Source organism: Homarus americanus, unplaced genomic scaffold, assembly GCF_018991925.1.
Source record: "Homarus americanus isolate GMGI-L3 unplaced genomic scaffold, GMGI_Hamer_2.0 scaffold16430, whole genome shotgun sequence".
Classification (NCBI taxonomy): Eukaryota; Metazoa; Arthropoda; class Malacostraca; order Decapoda; family Nephropidae; genus Homarus; species Homarus americanus.
In genome coordinates, this window is record NW_024729259.1 from 6,427,414 (window position 1) to 6,439,632 (window position 12,219).

Consider the following 12,219-nt stretch of genomic DNA (forward strand, 5'->3'; position numbering starts at 1 on the left):
ACTAAGCAGTTTCTTTTCCCCCATAGTGTTATTGACGGTGGTCCGTTGTCTGTATTCTTTAATCTTTCCTTTGTTGTTCGGACTCTAGTGAACTATGAGACTCGACAATTTTCAGTTTAGTAATACACAAAATTAGGTAAGTCTAGAAATATGTAGTGGCGAAAAGGATAAAAGTGAAGTTTAAGGAAGATTATGTGATAATCGACCAGGATTTGCAATCTTATTAGATATAGTAGCAACTGTTCACATTTAAGTGAAAGGGAAAATACATATGTACTGTACTGTATATGGAAATATAGGATGTAAATTACGCATGCGGAGAGAAAAGGCCATGCCCATTTTATACCTGATTGTCCAATATTGTACAAAGATCACCTGATGAAAATGCTATTCTAATTATTGTAAAAATAATTATTTAAAAGTGTTAAAACTGAAGTAAAGAGGTACGTATAATATAGTTTATTTGGCACCACATTATCCCTAACAAGAGAGGTTATTTACGTGGTACATATTATCCTGCCAGCAGCACGTGTTATGGACTTAGGGTGAAGGAGTAAACAAACCTTCATCTGCACGGACGAGCTGGCAACAAATACCGTATTGGATTGTAAGTGTGTCCTATCACGTAGGAATATATTTAGCCACGCGATAATTATTAAGCAAACACTTTAAACGATTTAGTATGTTGTTTTCTTAACGTAGCCTTTCATGAATACATTGGTGATAATGAAAGTTTGGTATTGCAGTTTCAGCCTCAACTCGGTTACAGCAATTTTGTGTGTGTGTGTGGGCGGGGGGAGGGGGGGATTGATTACTCAGTAACCACACATTTTCGATGGAAATGAAAGACAAATTCGGATAAATCAGACCAAATACCTTGGAAAAAACAAACAGTTTTGGTCGAACAGTATGACACTGCAAGTTTACCGAAAGTTTGAGGAAATGCAAAATTTGTGTTATAACCCTTCCTGGTATTAGGGTCATCTCGTACCCAAGATAACTCGAACCCAAGAAAGTTAACTCGTACCCTCAATTTTACCTTGTAATTCAATTGTCAGTTGGAACATAAAAGAATCTAGTCTGATTAAACATACCGAATCTGTCAACATGGGGTTCATGTACAAATCGGACAATTTTGTGGTTAAGAAGATTTGTAACCAGGTGAAAGGGTTGGGTCACTACCTTATGACGTGAATGTGTTGGACACCTGCTGTCCCTTGGGTATGAGTTACCTTGTAATTGGGTACGACTTGACATGTTCTGATGGGTACAAGTTGTCCAGCACCCCTGGTATTATTGCTGGTTCAATATTTAGAAAATGACACCAGGCAACTGAATATTGAAAATAGGTTTTTCTTGAGTAAATCATGTTAAAAAAGTGGAAAGGTCAAACAATGTAAAAACCTTAAAAAAACTGAAAAACCTAACCTAACCCAACCCCTAGTGCATAAGAAACTTAACTTAAGTAAGAGATACAGGAGGATAAGGTGATGGGACTTGAATGAGGAAGTGGCATCTTCATCAGTGTCCATCTCTTATCACAGAACCGTGTATGGTGATCTACATGGTACTGACACTCTGAATTACATCTTGAACACTTTACAGAAGAAACAAAAACACTGTAAGCCCCCAAAAGGACAACAGCTGTTGCTTCATTGTCCAAAATGCACTGAATAATATGGCAGCCAGGCAATGTACATCCATCTCACACAGACACCATCTTGCAGCTGGCCACAAACGCTGATTAGTTCACGAGTATTACGTCACATCAGCAGTCACACTGATTGTCCAAATATTACACTACTTTTTTTTTTTTAATTTACTCTTAAACTATAAATTTGTGACGGAAACATTATCGAATAAATTATTTGCATTTATTTTTTCTCTATCTCCCCATATATGACTCAATATTCAGTTGCCTGGTGTCATTTTCTAAATATTGACCTATTACTGATTCAGCCACAACTCAGTTAGGCCAATTTTAATAGTACGTAATAAGGGATCCTCTGACGACTCATCACCTCATAGCGGGCTAGGGTGCCGATTCTTCAGGTGGACATTCTGGGAGTGAAAATTCTTCAGGTGGGGTCAGGTTAGATTAGGTTCACCTCAGGTTCTAAGCTTGCCAGATAAATGGTCTGGTACAGTACCTGTACATTACAGGTACTTTGTTGCATGCGTTTCATTTATGTTTATTGTTGCCTTATTGTATTCACCAAAAGTATTTATTAAGAATATGTTTTGTGACATTTTAAGGTGTTTTGGGGATTTTTTTTTTTTATGGTATCTCAGTTTTTATAATGGGAAAAATAAGCTTCACTTTATGAAAAATCAACTTATACAAGGTTGTCAGGTAAAACCCTTTTTGTAAATCGGGGAATGCCCATACCTTGTATAGCCATTTTTATATGCTATTTTCATTGGCTCATAACATTTAAAAGCAATATATGCTTCATGTTGACTTTGATTCCTCTTTTGTAAATAATTATAACTGAAAAACTTTAATATTTCTTTCAGTTAGTATTCCGCTCTTTCTTGGGCGATGGAGTCGGTAAAAGCCAAGACTTCTGCTGAGCCTCAAGATGCAGAACAAAAGACAAAGATACAACAGAAGAGGAAAGCAGAAGACACAAGCATGGAAGTTGTTGAGGTAACTCTTCAGTTTGTTACGAGGCTCACCACACACTCAGATAACACGTACTGTGGATGGTGTCTATAGTTCACTTATTCACAAACACTTCCTCCAGACAACTGCATAACTGTACTGCAAGTTCTCCCAAACGAGATTCAGTATTTAACAAATTTAAACAAACATAAATATGTGTGCTGTAATACCAAACACAGGTACAGCAGCCCCAATTAAAATTTTCCATGCCTTGTTTAGTTGTTTGTGCAAAACATCTTTGTGGGAGGATTTCTATGGGAGTATGGTAGGGAAGTCAAGGTGGTCAGATGCAGTGCTGTCCACACTGCCTCCTTGTAGGTTAAGTATGCCAAGGCTGTATCCACATTGTCTCTAATGGGTAGTGATGCTTATGGGACACAATTTCACCTTTTTATGGTTTTGGGGATCAATTATCCATTTATAGGGCTATGGCTTAGTAGTAAGCAGGGAGATTTGCAAATACTGTATTTAAATTAATTCCAGCCAACCCATTAGTGTCAGGTCCTCAGGTTCCTAGACTGAAAAGTTAATGACTGCCTAATTCTGGGCTCGGTCAATATTTAGAAAATGACACCAGGCAACTGAATATTGAGTTATATTTGGGGAGCTAGAGAAAAATAATAATTTATTCTATAATGTTTCCGTCGGAAATTTATAGTTTTCGGGTAAAAGTAAAAGAAGGTAAATTATAATATTTGGCCAATCAGCTCGAGTGTTGATGTTATGTCATAGTCGTGCACGCCAATCAGAGTGAGTGCCGATGAAATGTAATACTTGTGTACTAATCGGCGTTTATGGACAGTTGGAGGATGGACAGTGAAGCAGCAGCCGTTGTCATTTTTAGGGCTCACGGTGTTCTTGTTTCATGTGTAAAGTGTCTTAAGGTGTAATTCAGAGTATCAATACCGTGTAGATCACCATGCATGGTACTGTGATAAGAGACGCTGACAAAGATACCACTTCCTCATTCTAGTCACATCAACATCCTCCTGTTTCTCTTACTTAAGGTAAGTTTTTTACACACTTGGGATTAGGTGATGTTAGGTTTTTTTTTTACACATTGTTTGACCTTCCACTTTTTTTTTCAAATATCTCAACTACTGCTCATTTCCGACAGCAATGAAGGTCATATATGTATTTAACACGATTTACACTAGAAAAACTTTTTTCAATGTTCGGTTGCCTGGTGTCATTTTCAAAATATTGACCCTGGGCTCTGCTTTATTGGATTTCAGAATTAGTTTTTCTTTTTTCCAGGATAATGCAGTAACTCGGCCCTCTTTCCCTCCAGCCAAGAAGGAGAAATTGTCCTCATTGGAGATGAGGAGGATACTTGTTCCAAACAACAGGTATGATGGAGGCCCAGGGTAGTTTGGGGGAACTGCATATTTAGACAAATTTGTTTTATCAGCAATTACCAAGTGAAAACTCATGTATTTGAATAACAAATTCTCATTAGAAATACTGAACTGTACAGTGCTGTACTTAATGCTAAGCTAGCATGCTCCTATTATTGATTATAACTTTAAAATCTTTTTACCCACAGATACACTCCCTTAAAACAGAACTGGGAAAAGATATACTCACCCATTGTTGAACACCTGAAGCTTGAAGTCAGGTTTAACCTTAAATCCAGGAATGTAGAAATTAGGGTAAGTGCGTGTACTGGTAAGTTGCTGTTGCATAGTAACTCCTGCAGAACCCTTTTCCACATTGTTTAGTATTATCCCACTGTTGCTTATAATGTACTGTACTAACTTAATGTGAACATTAAGCTAATTCTTTATGTTTTTTATGAACAGTCTTCATTAATCATACTGTGTTCTACTATGCAGGTAAACCTTGAGATACGATGGGGTTAGATTCCTGTAAAACTCATTTACAGGTGAGTTATCGTAGATAGGGAGCATTATAACGGGGGTTCAATGAGATACATTCCTAGCCAGTCCCCAAACACACATGTATCACTGACAAAATAGCCAGTCCCCAAACACACATGTATCACTGACAAAACAATTCCTACATTACTACAACAGTATCAATACAAAACAAACAACACTCGCCACATTGTGAAGAATAAACATGGTCATCATCACATGTACCTTTGAGGCTAAGGGGACCCTTGTAGGTGGAGTGGAGACGTCACTCTTGACTCCCATGCAGCCTCTGGGGAGTCTCATGCGCTTCAAAATGTCAAGCTTCACTTTAGAGATACGGTTGTCTTGGATGCCTTGGCCTTTCCAGACATTTTCAAAGTCACAAAAAACAGAGCAAAAGCACTTGTCACAAAAACAGAATGAACGATGATAACAAAGGCAATGATTGCAGCCGACACTGGTCACATTTTCCAACAGAGTCGACGCACCTTACAATCATAAAAACACAGAAAATATAACTTCACAGTCACCATGACACAGTTCAATCTAAATGTTAGTGCTGTTCTTTTACTATATAAGGAAAAAAACACCAATGATAAGTACTATGCCTTCTTCATCAGTGCTTATGCCCCAACACTGGACGCAGAAGATGACATCAAGGAGGGCTTTTACACTGTCCTTGACAGAGTGCTAGAGAAGATAAGGTTGTGTTCCTAGGTGTCTTCAATGCCAGAGTTGGCAGAGATGCAGACATATGGCAGGGAATCATAGGGAGAAGCAGAGTAGGCAAGTGTAATTCCAACGGCCTACTCCTCCTCAGCAAGTGTGCTGCACACAACCTCACTATCACCAACACCTTGTTTAGGCAGAGCAGGATATCACCGAGATACCATCATCACCTGAGCCATGCATGGCTCAGACCACTGTGCTACAGATCCTTGGCTAGTCAGAGCCAAACTCTCCCTTCATGTTGCCCCAAAACAGCGAAGGCAATAAGCCTCCAGAAGTGGCTTTAACATCAAGCGATTGGAGGATCCAGTGGTAGCACTTACCTTCAGAGAGCAGCTCAACAATGGGCTGATAAACAACCCAACAACAAACCCCAAATCCTTGTGCTGAATGGGGTCTCTTTAATGCTGTCATCACAAAAACCTGCAATGAGACACTCAGCCTGATCAAAAGAAAACACTTAGATTGGTTTGGTGAAAATGACCCGGAAATCAACATACTCCTCGATGATAAACTGAATGACAGAACAACCCTCAGTCTCGGATCAAAGCTGATACCTTCTACAAGAAGAGAGAGGCAGCCAGTGTGAACTTGGCAATCTAAAGAACTAATGGTTGAAAAGTAAGGCGTGTGAAACGCAAAAACTTGCAGATCAACACAAGATGCGAGAATTTTTCAATCCCGCTAAAATAATATATGGCCCAACTACTCATGGCGTGGCCCCCCTTACTCATCCGACGGTAACTCCCTCATTAAAGACGAAAAAAGCATCCATCAGTGCTGGAAAGAGCACTACCATTTGCTGCTCAACTGAAACACTGATGTGAATGTCCTGACTACCCAACAGGTTCCTCAGTACCCAGAGTTGACCCACCTCAGCTATCCTCCATCTCTGGATGAGGTAACTATTGTACTGCCATCAAACAGATGAAAAAAACAAAGCCACAGGGCCTGTTGGAATCCCCAGCCAAGGTGTATAAAGGAAGAGGACCTCTGCTTACCCGCCGTCTCCACTCGCTCTTGGAGAATATATGGGAGGAGGAAATCCCCGAAGTTCTTAAAGATGCCTCGATCCTCAATATTTATAAGAGTAAGGGAGACTGGTCAGACTGTGGCAACTACTGTGGGATCTCACTGCTGTCCGTAGCTGGCAAGATTATCGTCAGAGTCCTCCTAAACAGACTTCCTCCTGAGGCAGAAAACTTCCTCCCAGAATCTCCATGTGGCTTAAGACCATTATGTGGCACCACTGACATGATCTTTGACGCTTGCCAGATACAGGAAAAGTGCAGAGAATAGCATCGTGACTTGTACATGGCCATCATTGACCTTACTAAGGTCTTCAACTAGGTCAACAGAGTAGCCCTCTGGCTGACCTGATTCGTTTGTTCTATGTCTTTCTCCCGTGCTTTGTTCTGTTAGTTGTCTGAACAGGGTCTTAGTAAACCAGCTCCAAGATCTCGTCATTTATGTCTCCAATGTGGGATTTTACTTCATTTACCAGTGTAACCATTACACTTTTGGAATACTGTAATGTACTATCATCTACATATTACCAGCTCACCTCGCAATGTAAGTGCTACATTTATTAATTACTGTATTTACTTTATTATTGCTGTACAGTATATGTGCATGTTATTGTTTTATGTACAATTAAAAGTATTTACATTTTCTTAGCAATTATAAATAAAATATTTTATGTGGCAGCCAAAGCGACTTTCCAGAACCACTCATTTATTTTATATTCATTCCAAATTCAAATTATTTAATTAACTTCTGAAAAACACGAAATAAGCCAAAATCCGAATTATAATGATCCAAATTAATGAAGGTATGGTGTGTACAGGTACAGTAATATGCCTGTGCCTTCAGTTTTTTACTAATTAGAAAAACATAAAAAAAAGGCCTTAATAATGTCTGTGACAAGGGCTGGTAAATGTATAGTGTAATATGATGCCCCACAGTTGCCAGTGGTAGCCACTTTTTTTTTTGTCTATCTTTTCTGTACAATGGTGTATATATGCATATACAGTATAAGAGAACAAGTAAATTTAGGACAGTACATGTTCCAAAAAGAAAAGGTTGTCCCCCCAACATATTTGTACTTTTCATTCTTACCTGTACTAATCAACCTTGCTGATATCTTATACTCTGTTATACACATCTGTCTACTGTTACAGAATCAAAAGTTGTCTTTTTCATCTACATTATAATAAATTTTCTTTATACTTTACAGACTGGAAAAGAGACTGAAGATCCAAATAGTATCCAAAAAGCATCCGATTTCATTCAGGCTTTTGTGTATGGCTTTGAGGTTGATGATGCACTCGCTCTCATCCGATTAGATGATCTCTATCTTGAAACATTTGACATTAAAGATGGTAAGGACAATATGGTGCGAAGTTGTAACACAGGTTGTCGTTAACACTTTCCACTCATTAATTAGCCTTCTTACAAAATCATGAAACAGCTCAACTTTATTCTTTGCTTACCCTTATGATTTGGATGTTTTCCTATGGTAATGGCAGATGCCATAAACAAAGTGACAGTAGCCAAAAGTGTTGTGTACTGTACAGTAATTACAACTGTATTAAAATTTGATGATTGACAACAGAGGTACTGTATTGTAGTGACCTGTGGTATAATGGTCAGCATGCTTGTCTCGCAAGCGAGTGGACCCGGGTTTAATCCCTGGGCAGGGTGAAACTATGGGTAAGTTTCTTAAATATGAATCGTCGTTAGTAGAATCATCATTATCGGAGGCTTTCCTGTACTAGGTGGTGACCCAGATGGTTATTTTGGTGAACACAAAATTGGGTTAAGAAGGTGTACAAGGTTGAAAAGGTTTTGGAACAAGGAGTACAGAAGGTGAAAATACTTAAGTTTGAGGACACACTGAATATGGTTGGATGCAACATGTTGTTTAAGAAAAGTCTGAGTGGAGTGATCACATATGAGTCAGGTGGCACAAAAATATGGATACACAAAATATTTATACATTTTAATAACCGTGTCTAATCAAATTCAGTGGATGATACCATACTGTATTTTAATATTTGTAATTTGGCAGCTGCACCTTTAACTTGATTTACTAACAAGACTGCAGCTTTATTAGACATTTATGTTTAACATTGGTGTCAAAGGTGTGATTAGAGTTGGCAAATGTTTATGAAGTGAAGATTTTGCAGTACAGTACAGTACAGTCCAGTATGGAAAACCAAGGTACTCTACTGTACAGGAATTTGAAAAGAAAATTAAAAGATGGTTTTATTATTAATTTACAGGTATTAATGCCATTTCATTTCCAATCACCAGTGAAGCAGACTCTCCAGGGTGATCATCTCTCACGAGCAATTGGTCGGGTTGCTGGAAAAGGTGGCAAGACGCGTTTCACCATTGAAAATGCTACTCGGACTCGTATCATCTTGGCCGATTCTCGTGTCCACATATTGGGCTCTTACCAGAACATCCAAATTGCAAGAAGAGCAATTTGTAATTTGATACTTGGTAAGGTTTTCAGTCAGATATTCTTATTAATTAAACAAAGTGTCAACCATATACAATTACAGTACAGTACTGTATTCATATATACTGTAATTCATCCAAATCACTCATCATAAATTACTTCTGATATTTATTTATTTATTTATTATAATTTTTTTTGTTTTTCAGGGAGTCCTCCATCGAAAGTCTATGGAAATCTCAAGGCATTTGCAGAAAAAGTTAGAGATAGATTTTGATTATTATTTTTTTCAATCTTTACTTTGGTTTCATTTTATATTAAAGACAATTCAACACAACTTTACTGTTAATATTGTATTAAGCATTTATAATTCAGCTTTACAGTGATTTATATAATTTGCTGTGTAAGAGAGATTCCTCTATATAAACAAAAGTTATTATTGTGCTTGTTTAAATTTTTCCATGCAGATTATGTGTTAGCTACGTACAGTATCTTGTGCGCACGTTAACATCCTGTTGCAAAATCTACAGTACAGTAATCCAGTTTACTCTGATGCACTACTTCTCTTACCTCCTCCTCCTCATCATTTTACGGCCGTTTTCCACACTTGCGAAGGTTAGCTATGGCTACCTAATGGCAGCTGTCCATACTGTGTAGTCACTCTTGTCAGGTTCGTATCTCTGAGGTTATTTCTTACAACCTCTCACCATGTCAATTTTCCATGACCTATCCCTAGCTCTTTTCCCCTCCATATTCAAATTCATACATGCCTTCACTTTTCCCACCGCAGTTGTGTCAGCTAGTGCAGTCTCTCCCAGTAAGTCACACAGCATAGCTCAGCACATGTAAGAGTGTAAAACCAGCTTTGATTGCTGTTGTGGTGGTGGTCAAGATGTATTGGTGAGAGTCTGGTGTCTTTCTACAAAATATGTCCAGGATTATACCTGGTATTTCTCGAAAGCTAGCATCGAATTATACACGAAGTAATGTACTGTACAGTATATGAAAAAAAATCAGGGGTCAGATTATACAAGAGACAGACTAATACACGAGTATATACAGTACCTAAGTTTTATGCTGATAGCAAATCAGATAAGGTCATGTGCATGAGAGAAAACCTTAGTAAATTCAAAGCAGCCAGCGTGGATAAACTGTTTTACGAGTGGTTATTCAGACATCAGGAATCACAAAGATCATTTTCCTCTGAGATGCTCTAGCTGCAGATGGTACACCAGGCAGCTAACTACACCCTCCTCTTCATTCTACTCATTCATCTTTCAATGCTTCAGCTCTTTAAGTTAATTAGCATATTTGAATTAAAGGATAAGAACACTGAGCAATACTACAGAATTTTGTTTTCCGTATACAGGTGGTCCTCGGGTTAAGAACGGGTTCCATTCCTGAGGACGTTCATAACTCAGATTTGTACATAAGTTGGAACACATGCTATATGCATACAGTACCGTGCTTACAAAACAATGTTTAAAATCCCACTTTATCATAGCCTAAGTCCTTATATACATCTAAAAGCATTTAATTTAAGACAAAAGAAAAAATAGAATGATAAAATACAGTAAATGAAAGTAAAAAAATAAGTCATTAGGTAAATAAAATACATTAAATATCAAGTTTAACCCCTTTCGTATCGGTGGGTGTTCGTAAGTCGGGGACCTCCTGTACAGTAAGCCCGCGATAACTTGGCACATATGGGGCTCTGGCCCTGCCGAGTTATCCCTCATCTACAGTATAGCTACAAATAGCAGATTGGTTCCTCTGAGCGTTTTACCTCCCCCCGGACAGCGTATGTATATACCGGGTAGACCTTTTATAATAAATATTAAACAAATTTCTAACTTCCTCTCTGAAGTGCTAATGCCTTGAAATGATTTGAATTTTGATAATCCATATATTTAACATTATTTTAAATAACAGGTCTGCTTACCAATAATGAACACATTTAGTTTGAATTTTCTATGAATAAATCGGCTATTAGTATAGAAGAGAGGCGTGGCTTATGGGCCAGGTTAGCTTGGAAAGAGTAAAGGTAGTTGCAGGCACTCCATCTCTCTGGGTAACTGAGGTTCCATAGAATAGGCACCAGTCTGGTGGACCTCCTTTGGACATTTTCAATCAATTGACAGTCTCTAGCATACCTCGGGGACCAGGCGGATGACAATACTCCAGACGGAAAAGCACCTCATTCTTGAAAATCGTGATTAGCGACGTACCCTTTAACTATGAAACTCAAGTGTCATGGGTCAGGTGAATTTCTTACATCTATCGTTACAATTTAATCGTAGGTTGAGCTTGCCAAGAAAAAGTGAAATGTACATTAAATACACAAACTGTTAACGTTACTTTTACGTTCTCAGCAAAACTACACACAAGGTCCCTCTATAGGTATATGTTTATATCCTGGAGAAGGAGTTTGACATTCTTTTCAGGAGATTAATGACTTTTAAACTAGCTAACTCACTCTGATTAAACTACAAACATCAGATTCTCTGATGTTTGGGCATTAAAATTATCTCATTTCAGTTGTACTTGGAAACATAGCTATCCCCAAGGACGATATTAGGAGATGCCCTTCTTACTGGCAGACTCAACTCTCACTTATATGATAAGTTTTACTAACAATAAAAACAGGTGAAGCTTTCAACATCACTCACAAGGGTTTCTTGAATGTTTCATCTGTAACCAGACATATCTAATTTGACTTAAAATATACATCTACTGTAGTTGCAATTTCAATTTTCGTGTCGTGCCCCGAGATACTAAGGAATAACTGAGTCTCGGGTGCACTCCAGAGAAAACGGAGGACTCAAGCGTCCTGAAGCGATAAGAAAACTGACGCATCAGCTGGGGGACTCAATAAATAAGTTACAGCATCATGCTTTATGGGCTATTGAACGTAATGTGAAACGTTTGATTTTCCGTTAAATAACATGTACAACCGTGGTCATTACATGGTCACCATATCAAGAATGAAGAGCAACTCCAGTACCTCCTCCACGTCGTTGCAGATCACAGGAAACGATACCTGGAGCCCCCATCAAAAAAAAAAATTATATATATATATTAGCAAATGGACAACAATGAGTGGTCCTACAAGCCATGATACCACTGCCTTTGAGCGGCTAGCTAACACCCATATGAAGGGACCCGATAGGTAGCTAGAGACAAAATTCAACCTTCTCTGAGCGAACCCTAAATATTATCCGATTTTATTGTAATTTTCAGTGTATTTATTTTTTTGAAATGAAACAAACTTAGGGGTTGGGAGTAGCAAGATTCACTGAATTTTTTTTTCCATATATAAAGTGGACCACATTACTTCTCAGTGGCCATCATTTGACGATAAAGAATCAGAAAGTTCGATTTGATGTCATTAAAAAAAAAAGGAAGGACGTGGGGTTCGGTTTCAGGGATTAAGGAGCCAGGGTTCGGTTTCAGGGATTAAGGAGTCAGGGTTCGGTTTCAGGGAT

At 38.3% G+C, this 12,219-nt stretch overlaps 1 protein-coding gene across 2 annotated transcripts; it reads left to right on the forward strand.

The window, feature by feature from the left end:
- Positions 1-9,174, forward strand: LOC121866486 (RNA-binding protein PNO1-like). Of its 2 annotated transcripts, none has more exons than XM_042366197.1 (7): positions 1-136; positions 2,518-2,650; positions 3,923-4,014; positions 4,212-4,317; positions 7,508-7,652; positions 8,587-8,778; positions 8,944-9,174. In XM_042366197.1, the coding sequence occupies exons 2-7, from the start codon at positions 2,543-2,545 to the stop codon at positions 9,009-9,011; spliced, it is 711 nt and encodes a 236-aa protein (XP_042222131.1). In that variant the 5' UTR covers positions 1-136; positions 2,518-2,542; the 3' UTR covers positions 9,012-9,174. The 2 variants fall into 2 exon arrangements, with proteins under 2 accessions (XP_042222131.1, XP_042222132.1); XM_042366198.1 differs by lacking the exon at positions 1-136 and adding an exon at positions 469-607.
- The last annotated feature ends 3,045 nt before the right edge of the window (positions 9,175-12,219 follow it).

Bases quoted from the DNA above. Each gene is read 5' to 3' on its own strand.
- LOC121866486 (XM_042366197.1), top strand. From the start codon at position 2,543: ATGGAGTCGGTAAAAGCCAAGACTTCTGCTGAGCCTCAAGATGCAGAA. The intron at 2,651-3,922 runs GTAACTCTTCAG...TCTTTTTTCCAG, and splicing joins CAAGCATGGAAGTTGTTGAG to GATAATGCAGTAACTCGGCC. The intron at 8,779-8,943 runs GTAAGGTTTTCA...TTTGTTTTTCAG, and splicing joins AATTTGTAATTTGATACTTG to GGAGTCCTCCATCGAAAGTC.